This window comes from the organism of the source record quoted next, unplaced genomic scaffold, assembly GCF_019419815.1.
Source record: "Pyrus x bretschneideri cultivar Hongxiangsu unplaced genomic scaffold, Pyrus_bretschneideri_v1 Contig41, whole genome shotgun sequence".
Classification (NCBI taxonomy): domain Eukaryota; kingdom Viridiplantae; phylum Streptophyta; class Magnoliopsida; order Rosales; family Rosaceae; genus Pyrus; species Pyrus x bretschneideri.
The window spans coordinates 1,641,414-1,668,026 of NW_025999735.1; the positions used below are offsets into that span (position 1 = coordinate 1,641,414).

General features: G+C 38.7%; 1 protein-coding gene and 1 pseudogene across 1 annotated transcript; one reads left to right on the top strand and one right to left on the bottom strand.

Moving 5' to 3' along the window:
- LOC103959447 (NADH dehydrogenase [ubiquinone] iron-sulfur protein 1, mitochondrial) lies at window positions 1-6,347 on the bottom strand. Its single transcript, XM_009371792.2, has 5 exons — window positions 5,851-6,347; window positions 5,207-5,453; window positions 4,190-4,484; window positions 1,305-1,679; window positions 1-1,116 (listed from the first exon to the last, which is right to left on the bottom strand). The coding sequence occupies exons 1-5, from the start codon at window positions 6,281-6,283 to the stop codon at window positions 217-219; spliced, it is 2,250 nt and encodes a 749-aa protein (XP_009370067.2). The 5' UTR covers window positions 6,284-6,347; the 3' UTR covers window positions 1-216.
- LOC103959485 overlaps window positions 6,295-26,613 on the top strand; it is a 25,245-nt pseudogene continuing 4,926 nt past the window's right edge.

The following is a 26,613-nucleotide window of genomic DNA, read 5'->3' on the forward strand; positions in this document are numbered from 1 at the left end:
AAAATCCCAAAGTATAAATGCAAATAGTTGTACACAAAAAATCCTAATACATTTCATTTGAAGTAATGTGAAACAAAAGCCTAAAAGTAGTTTTATTGGAAGTACTTCCAATGTGCCAGAAGCTCTGGCCAAACAGGGCCTCAAAACAACCCAATAAACATAACAGGAGAAATAAATGTGAATTTGCGACTTTATTCGAATAACATAAAACCATCCTCACTTCTTCAGGAGCAATGAACTGCATTGTGCCATTATCTTTGAAGCTCTTGTGATCGAATCAGTCATATAGAAATTCTCGATAGCAGTCCCAAATGGGGTCGAATCCACCTTCTGAGTGGACTCAGGCTTAATCGATGATGGAAAGGTAGCTGGCTCTCTCTCGTCTACTTGCAAAATGTTTGGTGCCACTGTCCTAATCCGGGATCGGATGGCCCCAAGTGTATCATATGGCAGCCGTACACCTGCCACCTCAGATAGAGCCCGAATAATCTTCCAGTCATCCCTGGCATCACCGACAGTCGGAACTGCAGGTACTGTTTGCTGAGAGCACCCTTCAGTGTTTACATATGTCCCTTCCTTTTCACTGAATGCTGCCGCAGGAAGGATGACATTGGCACGATACACACCCTGGTCCCCATGATGCCCTTGATAAACCACAAATGCATCACTTGGAACCTTCTCCAAGCTGATATCATCAGCGCCCATCAGGTAAACAAACTTTGCAGACTCGATGCTGTTTCCAGATTCTGGCACAAGTCCAAGGTCAAGTGCTGCAGCCTGGGCGGCTTTGAGAAGCAGTACATTGAATCCATTCCAATCAGGCCTTACAACATTAGCGTATTTTCCAATGGCTTCAACAGCAGAAAAAATTGCATCCTTGTCTTTCCTCTCAAAGACCCCAGCACCGACAATGATAGCAGGGTTTTTGGCATTTGCGAGGACTGAGGAAAATGGGTGACGACGCTCAGCAATTTCTTGAAGTGTCTGAGGGCCTGTGCCAAGATGCTCATGTTCGTAGTTGAAATCAGCTGGAGGGCCAACATACCCAACCTTGGCATGGGTAGCTTGCACAGTCTTCCGGATTCTAGCATTTACGATAGCAGCTTCTACCCTTGGCTGGTAAATATAATATGACAGTATGAATTAAAACACAAAACACAATGAATCCACTGATGATCAAAGACCCCACTAGTCCCTACCTATCCATCCACTAATCCTTAGCATGTCATACAAACGTGTAAGAGGCAGGTGGAAATCACATAAACTGGACCGCAAAAATTATGATTAGATGACCATAAACATACCTGGGTACCAACCAACAGAAAAGCATCTGCTTTCTCCAGACCAGCGATGCTAGTATTCAGAATATATCCAGATCGAAGATCAGCGTCACAGTTTGAACCATTTGCTTCACACCAGACATTGTTTGACCCCATTTTATTTAAGAAGTCCTTCAGTGCCATCATGGACTCAGCATCAGATAGCTGGCCAGCAACCCCAACAATCTCCTCTGGTTTAACTTGATGAGCCATCTCGGCAACTACAGCGAGGGCATCCCGCCAGCTCACAGGCTTAAAGCGCCCATCAGCACCACGAATCATAGGGTCATTTAACCTCTGCCTCTTCAGACCATCATAACAGAAACGAGTCTTGTCTGATATCCATTCTTCATTTATGTCCTGCACGAGGTAGTAAGCAAATACATTATACAAAGGAAGTATTACTATAAAAGGGTGGATGATAACACCCGTATGTTTTACAATTCAGTGTCTATTAATATGTGGCATATGTGGTGCTAGAGCGCTCAAGTAGACTGGCAAATTTTATGACGTGCATGTAATTAACATCCAATAGGAACTCAAATGGTGTTAAAGAAGAATTCAATAACATGGTGTAACTTGCAGATTTAAAAAGCATCAACACTCATCAACACTGATGGCAAACTTAAAAGAAAAATATATGGACTCACGACAGTTGAGATAGATTCAGAACAACTGAGACCGAATCAAAACATGACAGGAGCAGGCATTCAAGTTTAACACTAAAAGACCGGACTAGGATAAATTTCTTGACTCGGACATAAGATTAGGTTGCAATTAAAGTGTTTTGGGTAGTCCAAATGTAGCTCCTATGAATCATCAGGACTCAAGAAGACAATTAGTCAAAAGATCAAAAACAAGAAGTTCATGGCTGAGAAGTAGGCCTGTCACTAACAGTCAGGTCAATCAACCAACCCACAAACAAACAAACAAACAAACAAAAAGACAAGGCCAACCCTGCTTTTTGGACCGCCGATCTGAAAAAGTGCAACCAATTGAAATCTCCAATAGTGCAAAGAGCACAGGCTCCTAGTGAACAACTACATTACAATTAAAATAAAATTGCAGAGAAAGAACCATCTCTCAAATACAGAAGCAAACCCTCTTAGAATTACATGCTCAAAACTCACTGTATTACTTTCCACCAAAATAATCCGATACTAGCCATCACAGATCTTCTCAGTAACATACCCTTGTCCCACCCATAAATATATGCATACTGAGGCAAATATATAGTACAAAACAGATGGTTAACGCTAACACAAGTGTTAACACTCCAGTTAGTGATAATCCATGCTAGCACCAGTGACTTAGGTGGGGCTTTTGGCCTCCAACATCCATCTCCTATCCGCCCTAGACAAGACCAGCACTACACCCATTAATCAAGTTAATAAGGACAATAGCTCCTGAAAATCCACAGCATTCAAATTCCAATGAAACCCAAATTTCTCGCTGAAAGGAAGATGACAGGAACTAAAGCACGCCTATCATGGAAAAGAAATGAGAGTAATGATCTGTACAGTCTAGGAATAGAAAGGCATATGCAGAGAAAGAATTATCTCTAACAAATGCAAACCCTCTCACAGAGATAATCACATTCTCAAATTCATCATATTAGTTTCCACCAAAATAACCCAGATAATAGACATCACACAACTTCTCAATACCATACCCTCCTCCCACCCAAATACATATGCTATGTCTAGTACAAAAACAGATGGTTAATGCTAACACAAGTGTTAACACTCCAGTGAGTGGTAAACCACGCTAACACCTATGCCTTAGGCGGTACTTTCGGCCTCCAACATCCATCTCCCCCATCCACCCTGGACAAGACCAGCACTGCACCCATTGACCAAGTTAATAAGGACAACACCTCCCGAACATCCAGAGCATTCAAATTCCTATGAAACCCAAAATTCTCGCTCAAAGGAAGATGACAGGAACTAAAGCACATGGAAAAGATATGAGAATGATAATCTGTACAGTCTAGGAAAAGAAAGGCATATGCATTAAACCCCACCCACCTCTCTTATCAAAACGTCACCCTTTCCCCATTACCCACTGAACCTGGCAGCAAGAATAAAACAAATTAATGCCTTGAATAATGTCTTCCCATGAGCTTTTCTGGAGCCTAGTGACAATATTTAAGTCCCAAACATCTACATGCAGCCCATATTGAAGTCCCCAAAGAGTTGAGGCCCCTTTGTTTGAGATGTTTATCCTTAATTTTCACCTTCTCATTCACCCTTCACAACAATCGAGCTTTAGGGCCCAACCCCTCCATTGAGCCTCATATTTGGAGAGCCCCAATCTTCTTATGGAACCCACTGCTTTATAAGGTTTTCAAGGTGAAGGGTGAGGGGCCACTTAGTACTACGGTCTAGTGGTATTCCTCTTCACTTGTAAGTGAAAGGTCTTAGGTTCGATTCTCACCAAAGGCGAATTTGAACCAAATTATTGCAAGCCTATTGTGAGGCTTAGCCCACTCCCCCACCCCCTTAGTGTAGATAGTATCGTTTGTTCATAAAATAAAATAAAAAGGTGAAGGATGAGGGAAGCAAGTGAAGTTTGACTTGTCAACTTCCAGATGAATAAAACAAACGATCCAATTAACAGGAATAAAAGAAATAATTAATGATTCATCAATTATCAGAACTGTTTTATCTCAGCTACCTTGGCACTTGAATTTATACATATTTGAGAAATTAAAAATGACTAATATCAGCCCTTACATCATACGTTAAAAATCTTAGTCTATGCAAGTTGTAAGTTTTGAAGTTTAGTGTAATCATCATTGGCATATATTAGTAATGCAGAAACCTAGTCTCAGAGATAACAATCATCAAAAGTAGTCTAATAAAATCTACCTCATTTAATCGTGGGACAATGCGCAAGACCTCTGGACCTCGGCTATCAATTCGAATGTTGGATCCAACAGCATCAGTAACATCAATGGTCTCTGTTCCCTTTAATTCCCAATTTCGAGCTTTAAATGCAAACGGTTTTGAGGTTAGGGCTCCCACTGGACAGATATCTATCACATTTCCGGAAAGCTCACTTGTCATAAGTTTTTCGACGTAAGTCCCAATTTCCTCTCCGCTGCCACGACCTAACATGCCAAGGTCCTGAACCCCCGCAACCTCAGTTGCAAATCTGACACACCTGTTCAACCAAACGCACTTTCAATATCAGAAGCTTGCAACTACAAATAAAACAAGAGCTCTATCCAAGTCGATGAATGATGCAACTGTTTTCTGATATATCAAAAATTTATTATAAGAAGGTGATAAACTTAAACCCTATCAACGATGTGATGTACGTTGTTAATTTGAAAACTTACTCTACCTAGAGAAAACATCATGGACTACATGATTTCCAAATGTCATAACTCACTGTCAGATGCAATACACTAGGGATAGACTAGCAACTCTTAGAAATTGTGTACATTTAAAGGTAAAACTACGACAATATTTAGCATCACCAAAAATACACTAACACCAAACAACAAAAAGATCAATCATTCAGTAACTCACTGTCGAATGCAATAGACTAGGGATAGACTAACAACTCTTACAGATTGTGTACTTTTAGAGGTAAAACTGCGACAATATTTAGCATCACTAAAAATACATAACACCAAACAACAAATAGATTGATCATTCAGTAACTCACTGTCGAACACAAAACACTACAAATAGACTACCAACACTTAGAGATTGTGTACTTTTAGAGGTAAAACTACGACAATATTTAGCATCAAAAATGTGTATTTTTTTAGAATAAAAAAGATTACACTAGAAGAAAATTTTACCAAAAAGTCATACAGTTCACTAGAACTGTAGTGAATATTTGGTGTATAAGAAGAGGTAATGCTGGATTCTGACCTTGTACATTGAATACACCGAGTCATTACAGTCTTCACCAAAGGACCAAGATTCTTATCAACTACGGATCTCTTCACCTCAGTAAAACGGCCGCGATCAGATCCAAATGCCATAGACTGATCCTGCAGATCACATTCTCCTCCCTGATCGCAAATTGGACAATCCAAGGGATGATTCATCAGCAGAAACTCCATCACCCCTTCTCGAGCCTTCTTTGCTATTGGTGTATCGGTCTTAATTTTCATGCCTAAGAAGAAGCTTTTGTCAAAAAATCATAATTTTATGCACCAAAAGATAAAGTAAAATTTAATTCTACTGTAACCACAACCAAATTATGCCATAGCCAAACAATGTATTGCTCAACTAACAAAATATCATATCAAAATCAAAATGTTACTGTGAATCCAAAAACAATAATCAGAACCTCGCAAAATTGTGCACTACCGAAAATCCTAATGTGAAATAGAATCATAATTCACACTTCTACGGAGGAAACATGTAACCCCAATGGTCAATTAAGTTATACACTAAAGAGATTAGGAATTCGACAAACAGAAAACCCCGAAAGCAAGTCCGAAAATCGGAACTTTGAAGCAACAAACAGCTAACACAAGCTGAAAAAGGAGGTTAGAGGGGAACCTAACCAGGCATGGCAGGCATGGCACAGGAGGCGACGGGCTTCGGGGACTTCTCAACCTCAACAAGGCACATACGGCAGTTACCGGCAATCGACAACCGGCTATGGTAGCAGAATCTAGGGATGTCAACGCCGGCGACCTCACAGGCCTGCAACACAGTAAATCCCTTGGGGATTTTGACGGGGTATCCATCGACAAAGACCTCGATGGCATCTTCGGGATTCGGGAAGTGGACACGGGCCCCGCCCACAGGGGTTCGAGGAGGGAGATCCGCGGGGGGGTCGGGCTGGGCCGCCGCGGCTGATTGGTCGGCGTTCTGGAGCTCCGGCGTGGTTGAGACCGCCCTGTGGAAGGAGAAGAAGGGTCTGGGGTTCTGAGAGCTGAGGAGCCTTGACGCTGTGGGCCTCAGGGCCCTCGAAGCAAGCGATCCCAACCCCATTGCTGTCGATGATGGCTCGCACTCGCAATGTGTTCGATTTTGCTGCTTTCAGAAGCTCTGTGAGCTATATGAAGACGGAGAGAAAATTAGAAATGGAAGGTGTGGTCGGTGCGTTGCGACGTTGGAAGTGGAAACTCTTTCCCAGATTGATTAACGAAAGAAGAGGCCCATTGAGAGCCCATTTGTTTTGTAGAACCCAAAGGAGGCATACGCACTTTACTTGCACGGAAATTCCATACAAGGCAACAGAAGAATCTAGCGGTTGGATAAAGAATTTTTTGGAGGTGTATTCAATTGGAATTTTGAGGGATTTTAATTATTTTAATGAATTTAGGAGGATTCAATTAGGATTTTAAATGATTATCTGAAATTCAATGTGTATTCTATTAGGATTTTAACATGGTTTATTAAAATTCTTAGAAATCTAAGTGTATTCAATTAAGAGTTTAAAGAAGTTTATAACAATCTAGGTGTATTCAATTAAAATTTGATTTAGAATAATTTGAAAAAGTTGAGGAACCAAAGGGAATTGAAGAGATTTTTTAGTGTATTTTATGCATCTACAAATCTCACATCTCGTATAAGATTTTGAATTAATTGAGTTAAAATTTGGTGCATTTTGATCCAAGTCCACAATATTCAGCTTTTTTCAAATTAAGTCCAAAACATGTGAGGTAGATTATAAACAAAAACCTATTATACAGATAAATAAACAAAAGTATTGTCTACCTACATATATACCTATGATATAGGAAGGCAAATACTTTATACCTAGGAAGCAAATATACTCTACAAACTATGAGCAAAAACCTGTGGTAGAGGTTGATAAACATTTAATTTGAGATGAATTATCAAAAACAAGTGATATAGGTAGATAAGTTACTATTAATCTATAATACATAGAGTATATAATAGGGTAGATTGATTAAAATAAATAGATAAATAAATAATCCTATAATACAGGTAGATAAAACACCAACGAAACCAAGTGTGACATCTGGATCACTTTCCCACACCATACCTTGCATATGAGCCACACTGTTTGCTTCACTTTAACCATGATTAAGGAAAAGGATCATCTTTGGATCCCTTTCCATCTGAGCCTACTGACCACATAATCCTGACCCTTGAAATTTGATCCAATGGTTAAAAATAGGGGGTCCCATTAAAAGTTATAATAACTTTAAATGTTGGATTAAATTTCAAAGGCCATGATTAAAACGGACACAAGAAATTAAATGCAAAAAAGGTCATGCATCATTCAAAACAGCACCCAGGTAAAAGAATCATCATCAAATTATTGTAGAGCAGCAAGTACTATGATAATATGAATGAGTTTCTCTAAAAAAAGTCATTGTGCAATCATCTGCAACTCATGGTGGAGCAACAGTGTAGCCTTCCATGCTGTAATAACTTTAAGCATAAATGGGGATGATACTCTCACTTGATGCCCAGCAGCAGACGCAATACTCACCTTCTCATCCTTCATAATCAGCCCAAAATCACCCAACCTATAATTCCTACAAGAGAGTTTTAAGTTATTAACGAATTAGTTCAAATCCTATAATTATGGAATCATGTCCAACTATTAATCCTAAAGTTAAGGAATTATGTGTATTTACATATATAATAATTTATAATTAAGGAATCCCGTCTAACTATTAATCCTAAAGTTGAGGATAGCACCAGTGTTGATGAGCAGACTCAACATGGTGAGGATGGCCCTGGAAATGCCGAGGATGGCGGTGATGGTAATGGAGGCGAGACACAACATGATATTATCAAGAGTTCGACCTTAGATAAGGATGATTCGTAGTGCCTTCACTTCCTACATGCATTAGTTTGTTGCATAGATGTTGTGTGTTAAGTTAGGTGCCTGAGGGCTTTTTTGTGTATAGATCTTTACGACATTGCACCATTTATTTTGATGTTAAGTGCTAAGTATTTGCACTATCATTTATAAATGCTTGGCTATGTTTGAATAGATCCTCTGTTTGGATACAACCCATGAGTTGAGTATAATTGAATGAATACACTTTGAAGATGTTTGTTTACTTGCATAGTCTTGTTGACAGATGCTTAGACTTTATTTCATGTTGAAAGCATTGATGTTGAAGCTTCGAACTCGAGTATGCGGTGTCATTTAAGTTGAGGTTTTGAGTTACAATTTTATTAGGTCGGTGTGAGACCAAGTGTTTCGGTGCTAGGAATGTAAAAGAGTTTGGATGAAGTTGTCTGAATCACCTTTTTATTAAGTTCGTGTGAAATGGTCTTCCTTACAAAGGATGTCAATTGGTTATCGCTCAACACTTATATAATGTGAGTCTATCTGTAATAGTACTTTATGTGATCAGTGTTCCATGGATGGCTAAGGGTCTTGCCATTGGAACTTTTGAGCTTGTAGGAGCCAAGGCAACTGATGCCAACAACTTCAAATGGTCCATCCCAATTTAGACTAAGTGTGCCTTCGCTCGGGACTCTGTCACATAGTAGTCTTTTCTTCAATACCCAGTTCCCCATTTTGAAAGAGCGAGGTTTGACCGTAGAGTCATAGTAGTTGGAGACATGCTGCTTGTAAACGATGTTCCTCAAGTAAGCTTGGTCCCTATGTTCCTCGACTAGATCTAAGTTAAGGGTGAGTTGTTTGTCATTTTCACTTTGCATGTAGTTCTTAACTCGATATGTTGCTTGCTCAAACTTAACTGGGATAATTGCCTCTGTACCAAAGGCAAGTGAGAATGGAGTTTCTCATGTTGAAGTCTGATACGAAGTTCGATATGACCAAAAAACCTAGGGTACAAGTTCTGGCCAACAACATTTAGCCTTGTCTAAGCTGGTCTTCAAGGTGCGTTTGATTATCTTGTTAATAGCCTCAACTTGTCCATTAGCCTGGGGATGAGCTGAGGGGGGCGAAACATAAGTTGATGTTGAACTTAAAGCAGAAAATCCTGAACTTCTTGTTGTCAAACTGTCGTCTATTGTCAGTGACAATTGTATTGGGAATGCTGAATCAGCAAATGATGTTCTTCCATACAAAGGCTTCTATCTTTGCCTCAATAATGGTTGCCAAGGGTTTTACTGCGGCCCACTTTGTGAAGTAGTCAACTGCAACGATCGCATAATGACTTGCGCTTCCCCATAAGCATTAGGCCAAGGGCCAAGGGCTGATCATAGGAGTGAGAGACTCAGAAAGGGAATGAGGAATAGTTGCATAGCTTTGACATTTGTCACATAAGCGAGATATTTTGATGGCATCTTGGTGAAATGTTGGCCAATAATATCCTTGGCGAAAAGCCTTGTGTGCTAGGGACTGAGATCTAGCATGATCTCCACATACTCCTTCATGTATCTCTCGAATGATAATTTCCCCCTCAACAGGTGTAAGACACCTTAAGTATTGCAGGGTAAAACCTAGCTTGTAGAGTTGGTCATTAATGATCATGTAGTGGGGAGACTTATATCGAAATTGCTTAGCTGTAAATTTATCATCTAAGGGATGCCATGAGCAAGGAATTTATAAATCAGAGTGATCCAATTATCCCCCTGTTGTAAGTTGCATACTTCCATGGTAATGGTGCTTGGTGCTACCAACAACTCAACATGAATGTTTCTTCCAACCTCGTCTTCCATTGTAGAGGCAAGGCGAGCCAAAGCGAGCTAAGGCATCTGCATGACTATTTGCTACTCGAGGGACCTGGGTGATTCAGAGAGAGGTGTACCACCAATGATAGAATATATCACGTTCACCTGGCGTTGGTTACGGTTATCCTTTGGAGTGTGAAGAAGAAATTGATCAATTTTCTCTTCGCGTGCCAAACCTTCAATATGGTCACACAGGGTGATACACTTCTCGCTGTCATGGTCATTATACTCGTGGTAACAGCAAAACATGCTCATGTTCTTCGTGGACTTATAATCTGGCTGCCTGGGCTTTGGCTTTGGTATCAAGTGGGTAAATAGTTGGGCATGTGGCATTTAAAGGTGTTTATATTTCATACCTGGGGTAGGGTCTGTCTTAACCTATACTTGGCCCATTGCATTGACTGCTTGAGGGCTGGCATTATTGTAGCGATACCCTTAGTTATCGTGATAGTGTCTCATACTCTTCTTACTAAAATGAGACTGTTGAGGATGGAAATATTTCTTCTTGCCTTGAGATTGATATGTGTGTTTTTCCGATAACGCGCTAGGTAAGGCAAGGGGAGATGCAACAACTGTCTGGAAGGTCGAGGTTTTCTAACTTGGTTGGATCTGGCTCCTATTTCCCACTTGTTGATAAGGGATAGCCATGGGGGGTTTCCTTTGATATGTCATTGCCTTGGCGAATGCAGGGTTGTAAGCCTGTGCCATCACTTCAGAGTAAGTCTTCCAAGTGTTGGCATTAATCATGTACTTGAAGAAACAGTCACGTAGACCTGTCGTGAAGGCTTTAAGGGCAGTCTTGTCATCTACCTCAACGCAATAAGAATACTCATAACTAAAGTGGCTGACATACTCACGTAGTGATTTGCCTGGCTTCTGCAAATAGTGTACAAGTCATCTGCAGAGTGCAAGCAATTGGTTTGGAAAATGTGTTGAGAAACAAACAATTTCTTCAGCTCCTCAAGGAAATTTACCGTCCCAGGTGGAATGCAGCAATACAAGTTCAGAGCTCCACCAAAGAGGGTGGAGCGGAAGAGAAGACATCGTTCTTCATTAGTATGTATCTGGTATGCCATAGTGGACTCAAAGAGGTTAAGGTGTTCAATCGGATCGTCATTTCCGATATATAGTTGTAAGCCCAGCTTTTACTTTGTCTTTGCTTGGAGATACGTGTCAATGATCCTTCTTGTAAGAGGGTCGGTCCTTGGTTGGTTCCAATCAGGTATCTTGCCTTGATGTTCGACCTTCAACTTGTTTACTTCCTCAAGAAGTTGCAGGATAATAGGGTCCTGAGTGGAGTCATGTATTACTGGAGCCTTCCTAATTAAGTTTCCATCACCTTTTAGAAGTAGGGAAGTTTGATCAATGGCATATGGTCTTTCCTTAGATTCACCATACTGATTTTTAAGGCATGTATGTCAGAAGACCTCCGAGTCCTCTATACCCTCATGTTCCTCTAAGACTTGTCGCTCCTTCCTTGGATTGGTAGCTAGCCTGGGTCGTGGTAGAAGACCGAGTCTTTCAAAAACCCTTGGGTCATTGATCTTTAAGCTTATGTGGATGGGGTTCTCTCGATGTTGCCTTAGGAAGTCTTGACAGTCACGATAAACAATTTTCGATCATTCCACTCCCTCTGCAAAGAGATGCCTCCTTCTGCAAGGAAGTGTTTCCCTCCACTTCTCTTACTTCGGGTCGAAGTAACTGGGTTAAAAGAAGTCTCACGTTGATCAATACATTGATGAGTAGCTCGCTCCTCATTAGGAATATCTATGTTGAAGACTGGTAACTCTCCGTGTTGGGAGGTACCCAGGTGATGGTTGACGTTCATAAGGACAATGGGCTCGTGTGACTGAGTATGCCTAGCCTCATGGAGCATTTTGAAAAGCTTCTTATACTGCTCATGAAGGATTTCATTATTCATTGCTCTCTTGTTGTTCTGAGCCTCCAACTCTTCGACTTTAGCTTAAAGAGCAAACTTCTTTCGTTCTTTCCTTCTCTACCTCACACTAGGCACAAGAGGAGTGTCATTCTATATGCTGTGGCTTCCTTCGCTCCCCACGTTGAAGAGGGATGCCTGGTCAAATGAGAGTGTACGAACGATGGAAACCAACTTGACAAAGCTGAAGAGAGTAGGAATGAAGTGTCTTTTCCCACAAACATCGCTAAATGTTGATGCACAAAATCAATGAGACTTTGGAACAATATAAAATGTCAAGTTTGTAACCTTCGCTCGGTTGCTCCGGTCACTTGGTGAGGATAATACGTAAATAGATAAATATAAGGAAGCAAACATAAGATGTACGTGGTTCACCCTAAGTCTGGCTACGTCCACGGAGTAGATGAGTTCTCATTAATAGTGAAGGGTTTGCATAAATACATAAGTTTAAGTATAACTATCATCATTGGGTTCTAATGACTAGTTTAAATACAATAATGACATTAGAGATTAATTGTAGGAGAATGACCTCCTTTTATAGTTGAGGAGACAGCTTCTGTCCGCAGTCGATGTGAGACTCTGTGAGCTTTATTCTAACGTTAACATATGTTGTGTGTGATTGGTCTCCTGATTGAAGGGAAACTCTTGTGCTTTGACAGCAGTGCCTCAACATGAACCCCTCAGTGGGTCCTTGAAGGTATGACGTTGACCGGTGCTTGGTAGTTTCGAAATTGGTCAAGTATGGTGCAAACAAAATTTAATCTAACAGTCATATGATTTCAGATTTTGGTGACTTTTAGTAAACATGATCTTTGAGGTAAGATATAACAGATAGACGGTTGAATTGTTGAAATACATTATGAAGCAGGCCCAACAAAAAATTGTGTCAAAAAGTGTGTCAAAAACATGTGTTCTTGGATCCTAACCGATATATGTATATATGTATATGTGTGTATAATACATACAGGGAGGCCTTCTTAAGCAACATCACTTTTTACTATTTCATGAAAAAGGATCACAAGTGGGCCCAACCATGAATGGAATCCAAAGATCAGAATTGTTCAACTTTCAGGATCTTATCCAACCATAGTCCTTATTAACAATTTTAGATTCCAATGATTTTTGGATGATTCTTAGATGGGGATTTAAAAACTAAACAATTTGGACTACTGAACTTCATTGTGGATTGTTTGGACAATGGTATTCCTTTCAACCACTCATCTTAAGTTATCCCCTTCAAGAAATGGGTCCTAATCCTATACATAGATACACACACGCGCACACACATTTATCATATGGATATTTAAAGGGAGTTTTAATGAAAAGGGCTTGGACCAACAAATATTTAACAAAAAACTATCTCAAAATGTTATTTAACCAAAAGGGCTCAAAGTTTAATAAAAACCATCCAAAACTAAGTGTCCACCAACACCGCGTCGCCATAACCCTCGCCAAGAACGACTACGACAATAGCAAGACAGGGGATCGGAAATTGGATCCGATGAAATCGGGCGTTGAATCGTAGTGATTTCGATTACCTTGTGAGTGTTCTGTTTGTGTCTAAGAGTCTGCTTGTAAACTGTTTGATGAAATGCCTGCATTGTTGTAGACATTAGTTTTTGGTATTGTTGTGAAATGTCGAAAACCTTTGCTTAATTCAGTGTTTGTTTGGTATGTATTTGTTGTAAAAGGATAAAGGCTGTAGGATTGCTTGTCTTTGACCTGCAGATATTACAAGGTCTTCTGTTTAAATTCACCTTGTTGTACTTTTTTTTTTATTAATTGTCAGCAACCTCAACCCAGCACAAAACCGCCATAATAACTCACTGTCTTCCTATCAAATCGAATTCCCCCATTTTAAAAACAACCAAATCAAAGTTCAAATCAAAGTTGAAAAAGGAAGCATTCATCGGAACAAAGCCGCCGAAACAAGTTCAAAGAAGTTTAATGGCAGAAACTAACGAAAAAGTTTCTGAAAAAAAAAGAACCAAAATATAAAATGGTTTCTAGAGAACCCAAAACATAACACTGTTTCTGAAAAAAAAAAAAAAAAAAAAAAAATCAGATACAATGTTTGTTTTGTCTGTGTACAAACAAACACTGTATCTGGAAAGAAAGGAACCAAAATCCAGAAATAGTGACTTAAATTCCAGAAACAGTGACTTAGATTCCATAAACAGTTTATGTTTTAACATTTGACTGTTTCTTTTCTTTCATGCATCAGTTGATTATATTTAAGAAACATGATGCTTATTTTGCTTTGAATCCAAATACAGTGAATTTCACTATTTTTTTTCTAACTTACATTTAAGAAATAGTGTGTCTATTTCATTTGGATCCAGAAATAGTGACTTAGATTCCAAAAACAGTAACTTAGATTCCAAAAACAGTGATCCGCCGTTATTATTGAATAGCATGCAGATTTCAAATTTATTTTATGAAGAAACAAACGATGAACACCACTGACGAAGAAAAATTGAAAAACAGTACCTCGAATACACTACGAATAATAACGACGATCACATTTCAACGAAATAATACAAAATATAAATTAAATACCATGACGATCTATAATTTTGTTTCAAAGAAAAAGAAGAATGTCTACAAAACAACGATGAACTCCATTAACGGTGAAAATCTGGAACTCAACCTAAAAAAGTTAGGGGTAAAATCAACAAATTATAATTTATTATAATTGAGCCATTTTTAGTTGGACTACTTTAATATGAGCCTTGTACTAATCATTAAAGAAAACTTATAACATGCTTTTTGATCAAAACTAAAACTTTTCAAGTCATTTTCATTAGTTTTCCTATATTTAAATGAAAAAATGATCCTTGGTAATGGACTAATATCTCATGCAAACACTTTGACAACAACATGTTGAGAGCTTAGAAGTGAATCCAACAATATGTTCGTGTCCTATATGTTATTAAAGAAAGTCATAGGCCACGGAATTTATGGTCTATTTCTTATTTGAATGTCACATTAACCTTTTTATTAATCAGATCGAAACTTGTAATTTGAGGTTCTATAAGGTAGAGAACCTTGTGGCCTATCCTCTTATTAATATTTGCGGTAATGGAAACATTTCTTCAAGGAAATAGACATGACAATAATTAGCATATGAAGACCTGTTACCTTTTTAGCATTATGAGGGGGAAATGAAGAGGAAGAAAACATTAAAATAAAATTATGATGCAAGACAATGCAAAAGGAGAGTGTTTGAGGATTGTTATGGTGAGCATAGGATGACAAAAATTCAAACAAGTAGGATATTTAGGGAACAAGGAAGTGTTAGGACTACCTAAGAGAAGGAAGAGAGAGAACACAACAAAGCACCAAGCCTTCAACAATACTCAATCTTCATTCGTTCCAATCTATTTCTGTTTAAATTGTGCTAGCAATTAGTAATTTTTGCTGGCAGATATACGGCCAAATTAGTTTTTCTTCTGCTGATAATACTAGGATTTTGTGCTTTTATAATGATGTCCATGGTTCAACATGTATTGCTATGTTTAGGACTTGGTGGATTATATAAGTAGAAGATTCTGTTATTCTGTACTGATGTTTCAATGTGTAATATAATCTAGGGTTTGGATTCCTTAACAGCCTAGGCTTTGATGGTTAACTTGAGAATGATGCTTGTAGTAATCTATTTTTTGCTTGTAGTAATCTAGGGTTTGGTCATATGTCTGTCTTTTTCTTTTTCAAGAAAGCTAAAACAGGTAACCATAGGAATTCTTTTTGGTGCTGTTGATAGTGGTTCTTGTCTTGCTTGTAGGATTCTCTCCAGCTCAAAAGTTCCCACAATCTGAATTCGCTCCTTGCACTAGCATCAACTATGAATGGAATCCAACTGTAAGTTCTTTTACAGTCTTTTGACTCTTTTATAATTTACCTTTATATACACTGCTAACTATTGCAATGCTTGTGTTGCCAAAAAAAGTGTCTTAATGAATCAGTAATTTGACAAAGATAATATTTTGTACCGAAAGTGCTTGATTTGCTTTCAAATGCAACTTGCTAGTTGATCAATTCCAAAGATACAAAAACATCGTTTAAGGAAACCATGAACAAACTTAACAATTAAACGTTTACTTTCTCTGTCACTAAACTCTCGAGATTAGAGTTGATAATACTAGAATCAGAGGATGTAGATTCACCTTTTTTCCCCTGATAAATTTAGGCATCAATGTTTCAAATGTGCAGGGCTCTGGTATAATGTGGAACCCATATAACTTTCCTGTATTCTTACTCTCGCAGACTAGCACAATGACCATGTAGGAGGTAATGCAAGTTCTTAAAAATTGCGAGTACCATATGTGGCCCTGGTTATATGTTTTATTATTACTGTGAGATGGCTTAATATGCTAAATGTTATGAATATTCCAACAGACATAATTGCTTATGACCTAGATAATCTTTTAATCCCAGTTAAATCATAACTGGAACTATTGCTTAACCTGGATTCATTGTCTTCTCGTTGAAAGACATAATGGTGCAAAAAAATATATAATTAAAATGCCATGGTAAATATTTGTCCCAATTTGCCAATGCCTCTTGGTAATTTTCTAAATATTAATGGATGTTTCTTGTGTCCTTTATGAATTACAATGATGCCGTCTTATTAATTTATTTTATGTTACTTATCAAAATGCCTCCTGAATAATACCTTAATTATCACTTTACACCCTGCTTATACTTCCCTGATAGTTCAGAAGGCGTTTTGATAGTTAAGCCTTTATTTTATTTGATGTTTGTGCTCTGAGCCACGAATGGAAGAAATGCCGGCTGACACAAGGGTGTAGGCTTCCACCCTTTAGAAAGTATGGCGAGTTAGTAAGATCTAAGTTTTTTTCCCCAGTTTTGTTACGGTGCAACATTCGGCACCACACAATTGTGAAACAAGCTGCCACTGCAACTTTCTGCAGTTGCCTACTTTCGATGCGGTACTGAGATTGGAAAAGGTTTTACCATGTAATCGAAGATGTAATGAATTTTAATCCTTTTTTCTTCTTGTTTTTACAACTCAGTGTGCAATAAGGAAGTGGCTATGTAGGTAAAATTTGGCCTCTTAGTGTATGGTAAGTGAAATTTATTTTTGGGATTTACTAATGTGTAAGTTATATCACGTGCTAAGAAGTGTTATTTAACTAAATGCAAAATGCATTATATCAGGTGTTAAGGAGTGTTATTTAATCAGATGTCAAACATTACAATTCCCTAAAGCTTAATTCAAATTTTCCAGGTTTTAACATTTTTTTTTTCAATTGCTTTTCACATATACTTCCATCAGTATTTCTCTAATCCCAAACTATCCACGACTGCATTCTCAATGTTGTGTGCAATTGACTTTTTGATTACTTATAGGGTCAGATCAAATTTTCTGATTGATATATTTAGTTGTGTTGTCACTTATATCTAGGCTGCCATAAAGAATGAGAAGAGCAAGAAATCTTATGCTGATGATGTGGCTGAATTCGATCTGGTGATGCAGGGATTATCTGTTATTTCAGCATGATTTTTTTCTTCCTGCTGCATTTCGGTGATTTTATGCCGTGATTGTTTTCTTAACTTAATATCATAAAATTGTTGTGCTAGGATAGTACCAAACTTAATGGAACCAACTCAAGCTAACCCACAGGAAATTTTATCAAATGAAAATGCAAGAACAAAATATAAAAGACACAAAGATTTTAACGAGGTTCTTCCACAGTCAGTGTAACTGGAGTACGTCCTCGGAGCAGTAGGAGCTCACCCAATAATCCACTATCAACCAAATGGGAGTTTACAAAGTGTTGGCAATCTCACAACCCAATTAATCCCTTACACCCAAAAGCTCTCACACACCAAAGAAACAAATAGAGGAAGAAATATAAAGAATAATTTCTTCTCTATACATATAGCTCAAAGCTATTACAACAACAACTACTTTGATGGATGATTACTAACCAAAGAGAGGAGCTCTTTTCAAATGGGAGATGCGACACCTCTTATGCTCTCTGCCTCTGCAAATCAGAAAGTGCTCTCTGTTTTCTGCTCTCTCAACTCTCCCTTGCTCTCTACAACTCTTCCTTGCTCTCACACCTCTACCTTCTTTCGGCCGTACTTATCAACACAAGGCCACTCACATTTTCTTCCCCAACATCATAATTGCTGCCATAATCATAAAAGCCACATTCAACGGAGCCGAATAAAAACAACCACCTTTACTTTTTTCTTACAAACGTCATCATTCTGTCTCTACTCATAATGATGTCCACCAAACTTTTCTTTGTTTTGTTTAATCACCTAAAGTTTTCTTGGACATTTGTCCACTTGGCCACTTGGCCAATTATTCAACAATCTCCACCTTGGCCAAGTTCCGAAAAACGCCATGATAAGCCAAACAACACAATTAACACACAACATCACTCCCAATCACTAGCAAGAGAACAACTCATGCCGAGCCAAATGCTCCAAAACTCCTACTGCTCAACGCCTTCTTTATATAGGCAAAATGTGAGCCAAGTTCAAGCAATGAACAAACTTGGCTACACCAACAACCTTAGTCAACATATCAGCGGGGTTGTCTTTAGTTGGAATCTTCTGGAGAATGATTTTTCCTTCACCAACAACTTCACGAACAAAGTGATAACGCACATCTATGTGCTTGGTCCTCGCATGATGAACCTGATACTTAGCCAAATAAATGGCACTCTGACTATCACAATGCACCTCCACCTGTTTCTGATCAACCCCTAAATCTCTAATCAGCCCATGTATCCAAATGACCTCCTTTATAGCTTCAGCAACTGCCATATATTCAGCCTCTGTAGTAGACAAAGCAACAAACGACTGCAAAATGGACCTCCAACAAACTGGCCCTTTAGCCATAGTAAACACATAGCCTGTAGTAGACTTCCTTCCATCTAGATCACCTGCATAATTTGAATCAACATAATCAACTGCAAAATGACCAATACCAGAGTCATCTCTCTCAAAGCATAAACCAACGTCTCGAGTACCATGGAGATATCTCAATATCCATTTAGCTGCTTGCCAATACTCTTTACCTGGATTATGCATATATCGACTCACCATGCCAACTGCATGAGCAATATCCGGTCTAGAGCATACCATTGCATACATCAAACTACCAACCAAATTTGCATATGGTATATCTTTCATTTGCAGCTTCTCTTTATCAGTTTTAGGACACTGTAGAGAACTTAATTTAAAGTAAGGAGCCAAAGGGGTACTAACCAGTTTGGTTGAATCATGAACTCCAAACTTCCGAATCAACTTCTCAAGGTATTGTCTTTGATTCAAGCATACCAAACCTTTCTCTCTGTCTCTAGTGATCTCCATACCAAGGATCTTCTTTGCTTCACCAAGATCCTTCATCTCGCACTCATTCTTCATTTGCTTCTTCAATTTCTCAATCTCTTCGACATTCTTTGAGGCAATCAACATATATCAATAAATAAATGAAAGACCCATCTTACAACTTCTTGAAGTACACACAATGATCATATTGACTTCTAGAATAATTTTGGCCTCTCATAAATTTATCAAATCTCAAATACCATTGTCTTGGAGATTGCTTCAAGCCATAAAGTGATTTCTTCAACTTGTAAAACAAATTTTCTTTCCCTTTCACCATATACCTATCCGGTTGACACATATAGATCTCTTCATTCAAATCACCATGTAGGAAAGCCGTTTTCACATCGAGTTGCACAAGCTCAAGATCATATTGTGCAACAAGAGCTAACATAATACGAATTGAGGAGTGCTTCACAACTGGAGAAAATATTTCGTTGTAGTCAATGCCCTCCTTTTGTGCATACCCTTTAGCAACTAATCTTGCTTTGAATCTCACATTGCTTTTCTCATTAGCATCTTCCTTCTTGGCATACACCCATTTGCAACCAGTAGCTTTCTTACCCTTAGGCAATTTGGCTAACTCCCAAGTCTTGTTCTTCAAGAGAGAATTCATCTCATCACGTATGGCATTACACCACTTCTCCTTTTCCTCACTCTCAATGGCTTCCTCAAAATTGGATGGAATCTCATCAGTGATAATAGGAAGAGCAAAAGCAACATAGTCACTATACCGAGCTGGCTTGGTAATATTTCTCTTTCCTCTGTTCTTGGCAATAGACTCTTGAGGTGAAACTTGCTCTTCAACTTGAATAGAATCTTCAAGTTCAACTTCTTCAACATCCTCATGGTCTCCCACTTCTTCACTTGTAGTGGCTTCGACATCAGCGAAAATAGGATTTGAAGTACTAGAGGAAACTTTCTCAAGCTCCACCTATTGGACATCTTTCACATTCTTTTCAGAGTCTCTAAACATATTTTCTTCATCAAATGTCACATCTCTGCTGATTACAAGTTTCTTCATCTTCGGACACCATAACCTGTAACCTTTGACACCACTACTAAAACCAAGAAAGATAGTCTTTTTGGCTCTAGGATCAAGTTTATTTTCAGTTACATGAAAATAAGCAGGTGAACCAAAAATACGAATATAATCATAATCATTAGAAGGTTTTCCAGTCCATACCTCCATTGGCGTCTTACCCTGAACAGCAGCTGAGGGTAATCGGTTGATGATGTGACATGCATAAGTAACTGCCTCTGCCCAAAATGACTTTCTCAAACCCGACTGAGACAACATGCATCTAACCTTCTCAAGCAAGGTTCGATTCAATCTTTCTGCAACTCCATTTTGTTGTAGAGTTCCCCGGACACTAAAATGTCTCACAATCCCTTCCTCTTTGCAAACTTTAAAGAAAGGGTCGGATGTGTATTCACCACCATTATCCGATCTCAAAATCTTAATCTTTCTCCCAGTCTGGTTCTCAACCTTTTTCTTCCAACCCAAGAAAATGCTCAACACCTCACTCTTGTACTTCATAGTGTAGACCCAAGACCTTCTTGAATAATCATCAACAAAGGTCATGAACCAATGTCTACCACTCAAAGAGGGAGTCTTTGTAGGACCCCAAACATCCGAATGCACATAATCAAGAATGCCCTTCGTCTGATGTACAGCAGTACCAAACTTCATTCTAGTTTGCTTCCCCAAGACACAATGCTCACAGAAATCAAGCTTACAAGTCGTGGCACCTTTTAGAAGACCTTGTTTCACAAGCCCTTGTAGAGCTTTCTCACCGGCATGGCCTAATCTCATATGCCACAATCTAGTAGTATCAGAATCGGATGTGCCCATATTTTCTGAGACTACAGATGCTTCACCTGTCACAGTGCTTCCTTGCAATAAATACAAATGGCCACATCGAGTAGCTTTCATCACAACAAGTGCACCATAAGTCACCTTCAATGTCTGCCCATCTGAATGAAACCTAAAGCCCTTGGCTTCCAAAGTTCCCAAAGAAATAAGATTTTTCTTCAAATTCGGTACATACCGAACACCTGTCAACTCTTTAACCATGCCATCATGCAACTTCAACCGAACTATACCAATCCCTTTTATTGTGCAAGGATTGTCATCTCCCATGAACACAACACCGCCATCAAACTCTTTCAAGCTTGAAAACCAATCCTTATGAGGAGTCATATGATGAGTACAACTCGTATCCAACACCCACTTAGTAGCACAATCAAATGATGAGGAAGTGGTTAAAGCAAAATTAGGAAAATCTGCTTCAACTTCAGCAACATTAGCTTCAGAACTTTCTTTACCTTTGGTCTTCAATTTAGGACAATCTTTCTTCCAATGGCCCTTATTACGACAAAAGGCACATTCATCCCTTTCCAAAGGTTTTCTACTTTTAGAGTTTCCTCTAGGTCGAGACTGTGATTTTTTCCTACTAGAAGATGATCTTCTCTCCGATGATCTACCTCTAACAAATAAAGTTTCCGAGGTACTATCATGATTTTTATCTCTATGCCTCATTTCATAATTCATCAAGGCATTTGACACATCTTCAAATTTCACAGTTTCTTTACCATGCATAATAGTGGTAACAAAATGCTCATAAGAGGGGAATTCAACAATATTAAGGCCTTATCTTCATCCTTAATATCCTCATCTAAATTTAACAAGTCGGCAATCAACTTATTAAAAGCATCAAAGTGTCTAATCATTTTTGTACCTTCTTTGTATTGGAAGCGGTAGAGCTTTTTCTTCAAGTGTAGCCGGTTCTCTGCACTCTTCGTCATATACTTGTCTTCCAATTTTTGCCACAACACACTTGCCAATGTCTCCCGCATCACAAAATACTTCTGAGTTTTTGCAAGGCACAACCAAATTGAAGAGCAAGCCCACAAATTTAATTTCTCCCATTCCGGCTTCGACATAGCTTCCGGCTTCTCTCCCAAAGCGGCAAGTAGATCTTGTTGAGCCAACACATCTTTGACCTCACATTGCCACATCCCAAAGTTGTTTGTGCCATCAAACTTTTCAACTTCGAACTTTGCATTTTGCACCGTAGTTTTTGCAAATCCGGAGCTGCTTCCAAAAGGATTCTCATCTTGCCCGTCTGACATTTTTGGCAATTAGACAGTACCCAAGAGCAACCAGTGCTCTGATACCAATTGTTGTGCTAGGATAGCACCAAACTTAATGGAACCAACTCAAGCTAACCCACAGGGAATTTTATCAAATGAAAATGCAAGAACAAAATATAAAAGACACAAAGATTTTAACGAGGTTCCTCCACAGTCAGTGTAACTGGAGTACGTTCTCGGAGCAGTAGGAGCTCACCCAATAATCCATTATCAACCAAATGGGAGTTTACAAAGTGTTGGCAATCTCACAACCCAATTAACCCCTTACACCCAAAAGCTCTCACACACCAAAGAAACAAATAGAGGAAGAAATATAAAGAATAATTTCTTCTCTATACATATAGCTCAAAGCTATTACAACAACAACTACTTTGATGGATGATTACTAACCAAATAGAGGAGCTCTTTTCAAATGGGGGATGCGGCACCTCTTATGCTCTCTGCCTCTGCAAATCAGAAAGTGCTCTCTGTTTTCTGCTCTCTCAACTTTCCCTTGCTCTCTACAACTCTTCCTTGCTCTCACACCTCTACCTTCTTTCGGCCGTACTTATCAACACAAGGCCACTCACATTTTCTTCCCCAACATCATAATTGCTGCCATAATCATAAAAGCCACATTCAACGGAGCCGAATAAAAACAACCACCTTTACTTTTTTCTTACAAACGTCATCATTCTGTCTCTACTCATAATGATGTCCACCAAACTTTTCTTTGTTTTGTTTAATCACCTAAAGTTTTCTTGGACATTTGTCCACTTGGCCACTTGGCCAATTATTCAACAAAAATGACCTTTTCTAACACGTTTGGCTTGGATTAGACAATGAAATCTGGGACTCGTGATTCCGAATCTTGTCTAAAGGAAAACACTTGCCTTCCGTTAGGTGGATACAGGTGAGTTTTCCTGTTCTCATTATGAATAAACTTATGATCCCCTTCGTTTGCAATTTTGTGTAGTTGTGATGCAGTGCTATGCTTATGGTAGTATTCAACCAACTCTAACTTTTTATCTAAAAGATTTATGTATAAAATTCATATGTAGGACACACACACAAACAGAGAAGTGTTGTCATAATTATTCCATTAGCTATTTGGCATCTTAAATTCTTACAATAAAGCATAAGTCACAAAAAGGAAAGTAGATTTGGATCTTGTGTCTGTCTTCAATTAGATGACTTTATATAGTCCCGAGGGCCGTGAAAACTATATGTAGCCATTTTTACCTGGTAGAAGTGAATTCAGTTATTTATCTTTTCTTAATTTTGTGTGAAGTGTAGTTTTTGCATCTTGATTATGAAGGGAAGTGTTTAGTCATCACCTCCCCCAATCAACATTTCATCACCAGAACAGTCCAAGCCCATTATACTTGCACTGGCGTCAATGGATTCAGCTTCATTTTTCCGTGATAATGGTCTCGGTGCCAATTCTCCTATATCTGTGAGTTCGTTTTATTTCTTTCTAATGTTTATGCTGCGTTGAATGAACATACAAAATCATACTTGGAACAATTTATAGGGGCTGATTTCATTGCTGGCCGCAGTTGATGCACTTTCTCATTAGTTGGAACACTTGACCGGTTAAATGCTATACCGAGCCATTGGCCTAAGTATTGCAAACTTACACGTTACGAGATCCTCCTGAGCAGGATCTTCAAACGCATTAGTTAGAAGGAGATATGAGTTTTAATTTCCTCCCTTTCTGGTCAGGGAGAATTCTTTTTTATATGTCATGTTAAAGATCCCTCTCCTGTCCTCTCATGTTGGACTAAGAACCGTGATTCGCGTTGTGTAGGTTTGAGTATTGTGTTAGGTTATATGGTTCATTTTCTTGTAATTCAGTTGGATCTTTCACATAATACATCAGCAATCCTTTTGAGAAACTCACTAAATGGTAATTGCATGCTTGTCTGTAGGTTGTGGAAATTTGATCTGTTGGAAAGGGCCTCAACCAAGGAATTATTAACTTTTTTATCCATACAGCCGGGGTAAGAAACCTTGTTTCCTAAGATTCAAATTTTATGCACATCCTTTTAACTTCTGCTACTCTGCCTTGGAATTTGTATCTTGCATAATGCACCTGCACAAGTGTTAAAGGAATCTGGTGTCTGCCCTTGAATTTCTTTCCTTTAACATGTGGGCTCCAAACATTTGGCTACCTTTATGGTATATATGTGAATATCACTTTCAAGGATGAGCTGCTAAAAGGCCAAAACAATGTATTAAAAAAATATATATAAGTAAATGAGTTTATCCTAACACAAATCAACCAAATCCCCAAATTGAAGGAAGGATCGTATAAGAAAAACTGAAGAAGAGGACCTGGCCTCAAAACTTTTTAATTATAAGCGTCTGCTTATTCGCTTTCATACCGCAAAAATGATTTAGTATGGTTGTGAGGTGATCTTTAGGGGCTTTTGATAGACTGGAGTACGGGAGGGATTGACTTGTCTTGGACTAGTACCATATCTCGACTTCCTGAAACCGGATAGCTTGTCCAAGTTAAAGAATAACACAGGCACTAGGGGTCTTGTTTTGACAAGCCAACGTTAAGTCTGACAGAACATTATCGTATATATTGTTTAAGTTTTATAAATCAATATGCAGTCTGACTCTAATCATATACTAGAAACATGACCGTACCATATAGATTGGCCTGACAGTGCTCCAAACACAGGACAGTACTGAATTCAGTCTACTCTTAGTCTTATGCAATGTCCCCTTAAATTTATCCCCAGAGCATTCATCATCTGGAGGTATCGAATGTCTCATTCCATGTGGAAGTTTCATTTTGTTGAATCCACAGAATCTTGAACTCAGGAAAGTACTAAGATTTTTGTAGCTTATGTTTTACTGCGCATAATTACGCATTTTTTTTCTTTATATTTAGCTTTTTGTTCTCTTCGGAGATATTGAACGCTCAAGAAAATGGATATCGTTTTTTATTGTTGATTTCATGGAATTCTCAATAGCTCCTTAATCTTAACAGAACTCTCTAACCTCTGGTGTTGTGTTAGAAGATTTTGATACTGTCTGCACCAACAAGTTCTACCAGTCACCTTGACGATTTATGTGAGTTTTTAAGTATTCTTTTGTTCTTTCTTGATTAATCACCTTGATGCTACAAGGTGATCCAAAATCTCTTTTCTTTCATTCGTACTTTGACTTTTCACTGCAGCAAATATCAACTTGTCATCCATTGTGGCGGCTGCTTCTCTTGTAGCACGCACCCTTTACATTCTTGCAAGTGACACCAAAAATCTAACCAGTCCAGGTTTGACATCCATCAACGTGAATACTTCACTAGTTGAAGAACTAATGGGTTGCCTGTTGGACTGTGAGCCAGGTCTTTCTTGTGCTCTGGTGAAAGGCTATATATCACCAGCCAATACCTGCCCGAGCCATTATGTTGGTGTTATGCTTGATGAACCTTCCTCCACACCTTATCTTGGATACGTTGGTGGCATTTCAAGGTTTGTTTGGAACTTCCTGGCTGAAAGAACTTCTATTCCAAAGGAAAATGCAAGCTATTATTGGATGTGTCATTATTAAAAGTAGGGTGGATAACAGCTCAGCTGCTGTTGGTGTTTAGCTGTTGCTTTCGGTCCTCCATCATCTATTGTTTTTATCCATTGCTTTCGGCCCTTCTTCACTGTAAAGCTAAAGTTAGATAATAGATTAAGATTAGTGGGATTGGAGGTCATCATTATGTTGGCTTAGCTGCCATGGTCCTCCTTTCTTCTTCACGTTTTTCTTCTCCCATATATGTTGCATCGTGTAATGGTTTCAGATATGAAAAATACATCAAACATTCAACATGGTATCAGAGCGGGCATCATCCTGAGCCAGTTCTGTATATCGAACCTGCTGTGTTTATTTTTCAAAAACAATGGCAGATGGAAGTATCATTGCTTCTTCATCTGGAAGCGCTTCTGAAATGGATATCAATCCAAACCAACGACTCAGTTCAGTATTATTGAATGAGTTTAATTATTTGCCATGGGCAAGGGCTGTTAGTCTTGCTCTCGGTGGAAGATCCAAACTCGGTTTCATCAATGGCAGTCAACCTGCACCAGATGCTTCTTCTCCAGAATATGGAGCGTGGCTATGTAAAGATCAACTGGTCATGTCATGGTTGTTAAATTCTATGGAAAGGAATATTGCTGAAATCCTCAGCTATTCCGAGTCGTCTCTCATCCTTTGGAACACCGTGAAGGAGATGTATGGAAATCAA